At 43.2% G+C, this 10,345-nt stretch overlaps 2 protein-coding genes across 5 annotated transcripts in view; one reads left to right on the top strand and one right to left on the bottom strand.

The window, feature by feature from the left end:
• The first annotated feature begins 1,619 nt into the window (after nucleotides 1-1,619).
• LOC139418778 (ankyrin repeat domain 37) overlaps nucleotides 1,620-10,345 on the top strand; it is a 22,218-nt gene continuing 13,492 nt past the window's right edge. The window contains exons 1-4 of one of the 2 annotated variants that reach the window (XM_071168471.1): nucleotides 1,620-2,000; nucleotides 2,502-2,651; nucleotides 3,414-3,505; nucleotides 3,874-5,247. In XM_071168471.1, the coding sequence (XP_071024572.1) occupies nucleotides 1,974-2,000; nucleotides 2,502-2,651; nucleotides 3,414-3,505; nucleotides 3,874-4,117 (513 nt within the window). In that variant the 5' untranslated portion in view covers nucleotides 1,620-1,973 and the 3' untranslated portion in view covers nucleotides 4,118-5,247. Of the gene's footprint in view, nucleotides 2,001-2,501; nucleotides 2,652-3,413; nucleotides 3,506-3,873; nucleotides 5,248-10,345 lie in introns of those variants that run through there. The other variant, XM_071168472.1, reaches the window with a different exon arrangement.
• Nucleotides 5,244-10,345, bottom strand: part of LOC139418777 (ufm1-specific peptidase 2) — a 17,253-nt gene continuing 12,151 nt past the window's right edge. For all 3 annotated transcript variants that reach the window (XM_071168470.1, XM_071168469.1, XM_071168468.1), the window contains exons 5-12: nucleotides 10,182-10,336; nucleotides 9,592-9,784; nucleotides 8,454-8,600; nucleotides 8,014-8,178; nucleotides 7,428-7,552; nucleotides 7,174-7,250; nucleotides 6,673-6,797; nucleotides 5,244-5,415 (exon numbers count right to left, since the gene is read on the bottom strand). In XM_071168470.1, the coding sequence (XP_071024571.1) occupies nucleotides 5,329-5,415; nucleotides 6,673-6,797; nucleotides 7,174-7,250; nucleotides 7,428-7,552; nucleotides 8,014-8,178; nucleotides 8,454-8,600; nucleotides 9,592-9,784; nucleotides 10,182-10,336 (1,074 nt within the window). In that variant the 3' untranslated portion in view covers nucleotides 5,244-5,328. The remainder of the gene's footprint in view (nucleotides 5,416-6,672; nucleotides 6,798-7,173; nucleotides 7,251-7,427; nucleotides 7,553-8,013; nucleotides 8,179-8,453; nucleotides 8,601-9,591; nucleotides 9,785-10,181; nucleotides 10,337-10,345) is intronic.

Genomic DNA, 10,345 nt, shown 5'->3' on the forward strand with positions numbered 1-10,345 from the left:
CATAACCCACAGATTTGGATCTGTGTACAGGCCCCAATCCCAAAATCTGGTGGAACGTCAAACCAAAAGCAAAAGCTAAGATAGCTAAAGTATGTGCCTCATGGGATAATGACTGGTAGAGTCATGCATGGTCCACCAAGGGAGGGAGGTCATATGCCCGCCCTTGATGTACAACAAATTGTAATGTCTAATTATGTGAAAAAACTGACGGTTCTCTCTGCAGCACTCTCTACCCAGGTTCACAAGGTCCAGGAGGGGGAGCTGCCGGGGGACACGCCACTACTGAAGGTAAAGGTTGGTGACGGGGTGTGGGTTACAGTCCACAAGAGAAAGTGGCTGGAACCCAGGTGGACTGGACCGTACGAAGTGAAGGAGGTTACTTCACACTCAGTCCAGGTCAAAGGTAAATCAGGCACACCTTGGCACCGCCTTACACATTGCACCCCAGCCCCAATTCCTTCTAGAACACTGACTGAAGTCAGAGCTGATTTGAGCGGCCTAAATTCGATTCCAAATGAAGACACTCCTTCCTCAGGTGATGCGGCATCAAACTCCGCCTCCCCTGAGAAGGGAACCTCGCCCAGTTAGAGGGAAATTTCTCCCTCTCTGGGTGAGGCTGGGGATATCTGGTCCCTTATTTGTGATATTCCTACTGATATTTGGAGTAACCCTAGGACTTTCACATGGTTAATTGAACAACTATTTCACCCTGCCACATCACATACACCAACCCCTACACATGTCCCTAACTCCTTTCCTGATATCACTCCCTCCAATCACTCCCGTCCCAAACGTAGCACTACACCTACAGACCCACCATGCAAACCAGACAAGGTTAGGAGCACCACCTTATGTATACCCACGATTGCAACCGCCACCTTTCTGCTATAGTTTTCACGTCTAATAGACGTGAAGAGGGGGATTTGTTATATAAATATTCATACACATAGCTCATATAAACAAAGACATTCCGTCGTAAGAACACATACACCCAGCCATAAGACTGACCCCCTCTTCCTTATATAAACACACATCTCATCTCCCTCTAACTGGCCGGTCCCAAGAGCAAAGAACTTTTGCTGTGCACCAATGGGGCCCGCTCTGGCTAGAGCAAGGCCCGCCTCCAACCCTCCGACCAGTCAAGAAGACCGAAACGACAAGACTCCACCTACTTTATTCTATGTATAAAAATGTATGTAACCATTGTATAGGCCTCTTTTTCACCTGGCTCCTTGCCGAGTTATGTGAACTAGGTCCGTGCACGTAAAACTGCGGGACAAGATATCTCTGACTCATTAAAACTGTCTTTTGTTACAACTGAAATCCACTCTGTCCAGCGTCCGTGATTTGGTCTCAACTCTCCAGTATTTGATCACTAACAAAATGGAGAAAGAAACAAACTCATTCCACATTTGACACATGCTCCTTGATCCTCTGCGTTTTCTAAATAATATAGACAGACATTGCTTTCAAAACATTCAACAATATTACATTTTCAAAAAAAAAAAATGGTCAGAGTAAACCGAAAGCTCTCGAGCCCAGATCAGCAGATTGACATGAGCCAGCAAGCCCGCCCTTACAACCGCCTGTGCGTACGTGTTGTTTCGCACAACCTCGTCCTCTCTGGTAGACCCGCCTGTATGGATACATGCGCCGGGCTGCATCCATGCTCATCGCGCATGGTAATGTCGCGTTCGAGTGCTATTCGGAACAAGAAAACTCGGTCATTTCCGACTTTCTGTCCGAACACAGCACGTGTATAACTACAACCAGTAGGAAGTCGTACATTTCCGAGTTTCCTAGTTCCGACTAGGATATGAACAAGTATCAATGTCACGTGTCAGTAGAGTATAGCCTGCAGCCTGCTTTCGTGCTTGTGTTCTTTCAACCAACTGTATAGGTTTATTTACATCGAAGGAACGGCTGTGTGCGCACAAGTTAAAAACCTCTAGTGGGGATACTTAGATCTGATCATGTTTCTGCTCGATTCCGACTCACAGGTAAGGGAAAGGGGGATACCTAGTCAGTTGTCTTCCGCATTTAACCCAACCCGCCCTGTTTATGTGTGTAATAACATTGACATTATAGACTATTTAGCCTATAACTTTGTGGCATTGCAGGCTTATACAATTTATTTAATATTGCATTAGTGTGTTTATTTTTGTTGTTTAGTTAGGTGTAAGGAAAGGTAGGCCATAATTATAAAAATGGCATTTAAGTTTTCGACATGGTTTGTCATTTGCTGAATTACAATTAGTTAGCAAATATTTTTGCTTCACAAATCACTCTGACATAATATGCATATCATCATATCTAGGCTATATGTTTATTTACAACGCAATTTATCACACAATTCACGTTCATGTGACACCAACTGGTCCATATGAAAAGGAAATATTTTTTTACGCACACGTTTCAGAATAACAGAGTAAGCGCATATGTAATATACTGTAAATAGCTAGCGTTAACCTAGGTTATTCTTTGTTTCCTGTTTTTTGCAGCTGGACTGTATCAGTAACTTATTCGAAGGCGGGGATGCTGTCAACTCAAGCAATGTGTTGGGACAGTCCCCTGCACACTTGGCGGCATGCAGCGGACAATCCTTTTGTTTGCTATGGCTACTGCAAACGGGAGCTGATGCAAATCAGCAGGTATATTTACTTCCACTTGTCTGTCTATAGCAGGGATGGGCAACTTTGATGGGGATGGGGGCCGCAGTGGCTCGCGGGTCAGTATACTCTCAAACATACACACGCATTCACCCAAGCCTTTTGGGGGCTCTTTGCCATGGCAAATAATTTTATAACTAATTTCATGCAATTCTACTCAATTTGCCATAGGGTATAGAGATTTCTGCAGTTTTTAATATGATATTTGAGTGAGAGTGAAATGGGGGCCCCTGGTTGGCAATTCAACCATAATTACTACAAGTTTAAATAGCTGGCTAGACTGCTGATGCACAACCACATTTCAAAATGGCACTTTGTGTATTCTACAATTCTAACTCTCAACAGTAAGTTGAGACCCAGACTGAGTGGGAGGGGGATTGGTCCACGGGCCTACAATACAATAAGATTGCCCAATGCTTTTGCATATATTTATCTAAGTAAAATGCCAAAATTACACATCAAATGTGAGCTTTCAATTGATATATCAGTCATCATCCCAAAATAGTTGAAAAATGTTATGTGACACTGCAGTAAATAAAGTGTAGGCTAATATTTTGGACACAGTAACTGCAGTGTAACTTCAATTAGGGATCACAAACACATTGACCAGATCCATTGCTCAAGATCCAGAAAATTACATCAGAGGGAAAGCAAATTTTACAGGTTCTCATTTCAACTGATCCAAAACACCAGTCTTTATTTACTTGTTTCTCTGTACCCCAAATTATTTCATATTTGCTGAAGGACAACAATGGTGAGACGCCCATGCACAAAGCCGCCAAGGCCGGCAGTTTGGAATGCATCAGCGTGCTCGTTGCCAGTGATGCCCAACTTGGGTGAGTGTCAACTTTCACACATGCAAAACAGTTGCATAGATGTTAATATATAATATTTACCAGATGCTTTTATCCAAAGCCAACTTAGTAATGTGTGCATACATTTTACGTATGGGTGGTCCTCGAAATTGAACCCACTACCCTGACGTTATAAGCGCCATGCTTATAAGAAATTGAGCTGCGAAATACCTATTTTCAGACTAATGTATCGATGCTAATTTTGTAAATAAAATTTTACACACTTTTTGGCATTACCTGAGCTGAAGTTGGTTCAAATTAGTTTAAACCATTATATTTTGGCAACTGTTTCCATGCAGCCAGTCGCTTTTACAATCCCTGACCTTACCACAATGTTTTTTCCTGAGCAGACTTTGCAACAACGAGGGCAGAACCGCTGAAGAATTGGCATTGTCGTACGGATTTGAGGAGTGCGGACGATTCCTTAACACACTCCGAATGACGCGACTCCTGACGAGCAGCAGCACTCCTCTGATGCCTGCCGAGCTAGTAGCATGCCCGCTGACTGACTCCCAGAGCGGTAAAGTAGCAGGACAGAAGAGGGCACTTATTGCCACCGGGGCCCAAGACAGAAAGAGGGCCCGAGACTGGTGATTTTAACAATGCACCTCTAGAATTCGAAAAGGAGGACAATGCTTTCTCAGCCAAGTCCAATACAGGACATGCATGACAAAGTCCCCGCTACCGTGTCTGACACCAAACCTGACTCTGTTCCTTAACACTTACCGGGGTGTGTCTATGAGTCTCCTGTGTATTTGTGTGTCAATGATTGGCAAGTATAATGTCAGTGGTTAACTTGGATAGGAGCAGAATGCATCCTTCTCCTGCAGTGACAGAGGCAGACGTGTGTTGCGGAGATGGTTCGGAAAACTACGCTCATGTGATGAGTAACCTTGCTTTGAGAACTTAGGACTCCTGTTAGCTCCCGCTGCTATTGTCTATTGACTAGGCTTTGGTTCAGAGGGCTAAACACTGGGAGAATCTCAATTCCTTACTCCCCGCTTTTTCAATACCCATTGGAGAAGGTCAGAGGGGAGGGACCTCCGGCTCTCTCATCCAATGGGTTTTGAGAATGAGACGATGATGCGAAGTGTATGCAATTGAAATCTTTCCACTGTCTTGAGGTGTGCTCAGCATAGGCTCCGGGCCTAGCCATCACAAGGAAACAACCACTGTGTGCATTTCATGCTCAGATGCAATATGGGACCTTCTGATTCTGTGGACACCAGTTTCAGATGTACATATCAACTTTACACAGTCCTTTGTTTACAGTGCAAATCCTTTGAGGTACACTCCCCTATGTATTTATTGACAGTGAAGCTATATCTTTTAATTTGGCTCTATACTCAAACTGCAAATGCATCCAACAAATCTGTAGTCACATGCTTGATGTAGTCATTGTGTGTTAGGAATATGGGACCATATTACTATAATACACAAAGTGAATTTGGTCAAATATTTATGACACCTTCAAATGGGGGGACTAAAGACAAAGTGCTTTCTAAACAGTAAAATAGATATGTATGAAAATACCCTCAAATAAAAGGTGACATTCTGTACAAATTACGTAGGGGAGTGTGTATATGTTTGACTAAATGAAATAAAAAGAAGGCACTTCTTCATGAATGAGACACACGATAGTGGCATGTTGATGTAAAAACAGAATACCGACTCAGTCACAGATGAAAGCTGAAATAAAAAGGAACATTCATTTCTTCACCTCAGATGTTTTAACATTTATTTTCAGATATTTGTTGTAATACTGTTGGACAGGTGCCTGTACACACATTGAAACCTACACACAATCATATGGTCTTTGGTCTCTGAGGCAAACAGAGGTTGTAGTAGGCGTTCTGGTCCCAAAACTCTGGGCCCTTCCATCCGCACCAGCCCTGGGGAAAGAAGACAACACTCTCCATTTTGGGTTTTCTCACGCAAATAGATTGCAGTTTTTGAGAATATATACTGCAACAATTATACAGCACTTCTAGATACTTAAGTTTGTAACTAAATACGTACATTTCCTCTAAGTTTGATTTACAAAATGTTCTTCCACTTCCTGCATTTTGTTCAATACAACTTTTCCTATGGGTGTTCATTCCTCCCATCACCAAACATATACAACTGCTTGTGGGCAAGTGGACATACACTAAAGTATATGGGCACCCCCTTCAAATTAATGGATTTGGCTATTTCAGCCACAACCGTTGCTGACAGGTATAAAATTGAGCACACAGCCATGCAATCTCCATAGACAAACATTGGCAGTAGAATGGCCTTACTGCAGAGCTCAGACTTTCAACATGGCAATGTCATAGGATGACAGCTTTCAAACAAGTCAGTTCATCACATTTCTGCTCTGCTAGAGCTGCCCCAGTCAGCTATAAGTGCTGTTATTTTGAAGTGGAAACACCTAGGAGCAAGGAGAACGCTACCTGCCCGAATGCATAGTGCCAACTGTAAAGTTTGGTGGACAAGGAATAATGGTCTGGGGCCCATTAGTTCCAGTGAAGGGCAATCATAACGGTTCAGCATACAATGACATTCTAGATAATTCTGTGCTTTCAACTTTGTGGCAACAGTTTGGGGAAGGCCCTTTCCTCTTTCCTGCATGACAATGCCCCTGTGCACAAAGCGAGGTCCACACTGTAATGGTTTGTCAAGATCAGTGTGGAAGGACTTGACTGGCCTGCACAGAGCCCTGATCTCAACCCCATCAAACACCTTTGGGATGAATTGGACCAACTCCATATTAATGCTCATGATGTTGAAATGAGATGTTCGACGAGCAGGTGTCCATATACTTTTGGTCATGTAGTGTACATTTAAGTGGTAGTTTATCAGATGTTGATGAGAAAGATAGGCACACTCAGGATTGAAGTATCCAGCTGGATCTACACAAAAGATGAGGTCTGAAAACATCAGACGTTCATTTTGGTATGAACTTTCATTTTAACTCGCCCTGGGACTAACTTGGGCACAGGGCCTGGATGTCTCAAGCGCCTCAGCGTAGGAGTGCTGATTTAGGATCAGTTTTGCCTTTCAGATCACAATTAATATGATTACATGGACAGAGGGGATCTGATCCTAGATCAGCACTCCTACTCTGAGACAGTTTATACATATTGCCCCATGACACCATCCGGTACCTTGTCTGTGATGACTTGCAGGTCCTCGGCCCCTGTGTAATGTGGGTCCAGGATGAGGTAGCGGATCTGGCCCGTGGTCTCGCTCCACGCCACACCGAGGATAGTGTGTGCTAGGACACCCCCTCCTGGTGTGGAGCAAAATAGAAGGAAATTACAAATCTGCAGAGTTCAAATTAACAGATTCAATTTCAAGCAATGTTTGTAGTAACTTTGTTTAAGCCAGTGCAATGCACACACAACCTAAAAACTGGAAGTATTTACATGTGAGGGGAGTCGACCAAAATGTTTACCAAAAGCATTCAGCTATTTATTTGACCACAGAAATATAGATGCTGTTTATATGAAACTGTATGACTGTGGTACTGTAGCATGTACTCATTGGACAGGGCCCAGACCTTATCATTTGAACAGATCTGCAGTACAATCACTACAAGGGATTTGTGCATAATATTAGTCTCTCATCATTGTCTCTACATTGTAAGAGTTTCAGTTTTCACTCACCAATCATAATAGGAGTTCCCTCAGAAAGGAAATGGTTGGCCAGTTCTCTGCCTTTGGAGGCCAGCTCAGACCCTTGGCTTTAGGACACACAAACACACAACTAGATGTGAAAACGAAGCAAAAAAATATGTAATATGGAACACAACTACCTGAAGCATTCTGCATTGCCCTGACTGGTGAATTTACATGGATGCATGCACGCACAAGCACACACATGCATCCATGCAGGCACATAAGCACACACCTCATCTCACCTCACAAACATGATCTTGGAGGTGACCCCCAGCAACTGATCCAGCACAGCCGCGACTTCGATGGAGCCGATCCACTGGCGAGAGCCCAAAAAAGACCCTTGCTTGTCTCCAACTTCCACCAGGGCCTGTGAGACAGCGATGGGGAGAAAATAACAAGAATTAACTTGATTTTTAATCATAAAGTGCTTTTCATATACACTCAAAAAAAGGTACTATTAGCTGACATGGCTATGAATTATAGAATCCTATTGAAAGTAGTAAAAATGTGATTAAAAACAATGCATTTTATAATAGCCCTATCTACCAGTCAATGAGTTATAGGCCAACTTGTGGGAAAGGAGAAAGAGACTCACATTGTAATCACCTATCAATTCTTATTTACCATGGACTCAGGCTCTACCTGCTGGCTCGAATTCAGTCTCACATTATTGGAATATGTTGTTCAATAGACAAGTTTAGAGCCACAGCTTTACCAAAGAGAGAGAGTTCTGTATAATAAGGGATCGTTTGCCCAAATCACATTGTAGACGTATCCAACACTCAGGTCTCCAGTTGGGGTTCGATGCTAAGGGTCAAGGCTATTGACCTGTTGGATCTCCTTGTGGGAGGGCACAGCCCGCTCCACGTAGCCCTGCTGCTGGAACCAGGAGCAGATGGTCTGGAGGGAGCGGTAGGCGCAACCCCAGCCGTTGTCGTCCACGCGGTCCTGCATGTAGTGGTGGTAGCTGTAGACCCCCTGGACCAAGTAAGGCTGGGACAAGGGAGAAACACATAAGAGCATATCATTTTCTTTATTTTACCTTTATTTAACAAGGCAAGTTAACAGCAAATTCTTATTTTCAATGACGGCCTAGGAACAGTGCGTTCAGGGGCAGAACGACAGATTTGTACCTTGTCAGCTCATTTGAACTTGCAACCTTTCGGTTACTAGTCCAACGCTATAACCACTAGGCTACCCTGCCGCCCCAGTGTGTGACACTGTGTGTGTGACAGTGTGTGTGTTTGCGTCTGTGTGTGCTGACCAACCTTGCCGTTCTCCAGGGCAGGGTGATTCAGGTGGACATGAGGGTTTCGGAGGTAGCCATCTTTGTATGGCTCATCAGGAAAATGTAGAGCGTTGGCTCTTCTCAGATATGGCCGGTCATCTGGCAGCTCAAACAGACTGTGCAGCTCCTACACACACATAAAACAGCAATATCAAATACATGTACACAACGTTATTTCTCTCATACTAGACAGTCACTCAGAGCATTTCAAAATAAGAAATATATAATATTTCACGGTTATTTTACATTTTGCAAACGCCTCATATCCTTTCAGATCTATACTGTAGGTAGGGTAGGTTCTCCAGCTCTTGGAGAACAACTGGGTGTGCATAATTTTCTTCCAGCCCATCAATAACACACTTAATCAATAACTGTCTGGGCCAGATGATAGGCAGAATCAGGTGTTACTGCAGGGCTGAAGGGAAAGCCTGCAAAAGCTCAATAGGACTGGGGTTGGAGAACCCTGGTCTAGGGGCACGGGCTAGGTGTCAATTTTGCCTCTTTGTAGAGATGGTTAGCAATATTCCACATAGCCTGTCAAGGGAAATAGTGGAGCTACTACCATACAGTGGAGAAGTAACCAATTGTCATACTTAAGTAAAAGTAAAGATACTTTAATAGAAAATGATTCTAGTAAAAGTCACCCAGTAAAATACTACTTGAGTCAAAGTATTTTGTTTTAAATATAATGAAGTATCCACGGTCAATGTAATTGCTAAAATATACTTAAGAATCAAAATAAAAGTAATTCCTTATATTAAGCAAACCAGTAGGCACAATTTTCTTGTATTTTTACATTTATGGATAGCTAAGGGGACACTCCAACAGTCATTTACAAAGGAAGCATTTGTGTTTAGTGAGTCTGCCAGATCAGATGCTGTGTGGAGTATAAAGTATACTATTTTCTTTAGGAATGTAGTGAAGTAAAAGTGGTAAAAAATATAAATAGTAAAGTACAGATAACCCCCCAAAAATACTTAAAGTATTTTACTTAAGTACTTTACACCACTGCTACCATATTGCTTAATACCTATCATAGCATTTCAAATATACACAAGTGTAGAGTACTAGGGGTAGCATAGTAGGGGCTAGGGGTCAGTTTGGAATTCTTCCCTTGCCTTGCGTCGCGTCTCCAGCTGGCTGTCGGGCACACCCGCTGGGTAGACCACTGTCACCAGGCCCACAGGGGCAGGAAGGAGGAAGTGGAACGGCTGGGGAATAAGCAGGGCCGTCCCTTTCATGTGCCGCAGAGCCACCTTTTCCATGTCACCCAGCTGACTGCACAGCGCCCCCACTAGGGTCCCACAGACACTGCATGTACGACAGACAAACAAAAAGATTTAGAGCCCGATTCAGTTGAACATTATGAGCTGGTTTCCGGGTTTAAACTTTAAAATATTTTTTGTTTAACTAAACAACCAAATTGTCCCTTGCGAATAAGGAAGTTTGAATTGAGTTCATATCAGGCTGAGTTTCTTTTGTTTTACCCTGTTTGTGGTTGTATTGTCTTGTGAGCTAGCTACATCTCTGGTGGTTATTGATTGACTTATCTATCAGTTTACCTTAGCGTTCTGGTATTGGACCTTTGATATAGTTTGACATAATAACAAATATGTACTCTATTCTCCTAAAACCTGTGTCTAATTTCATTGAAATTGCGTTGAACCAAATCATGTCGTTTCCTTTAGAGTGATTGAGGATGACATACACAGAGATGCTCTCGCTGGAAAGGACACTGACCACGCAGTCCATTGGCAGAGTCGTTTGCAGGAGGTGGTGCTTCTTACTTCCTCTCAGGAGGGTGGGTGCCGAGAGGACGCCTGGCTCTGTCACCTCGGTCATCAGGGTCAGGTTTATGATACCCTGCAAGCA

The sequence above is a fragment of the Oncorhynchus clarkii genome, chromosome 10 (assembly GCF_045791955.1).
Source record: "Oncorhynchus clarkii lewisi isolate Uvic-CL-2024 chromosome 10, UVic_Ocla_1.0, whole genome shotgun sequence".
Taxonomy (NCBI): Eukaryota; Metazoa; Chordata; class Actinopteri; order Salmoniformes; family Salmonidae; genus Oncorhynchus; species Oncorhynchus clarkii.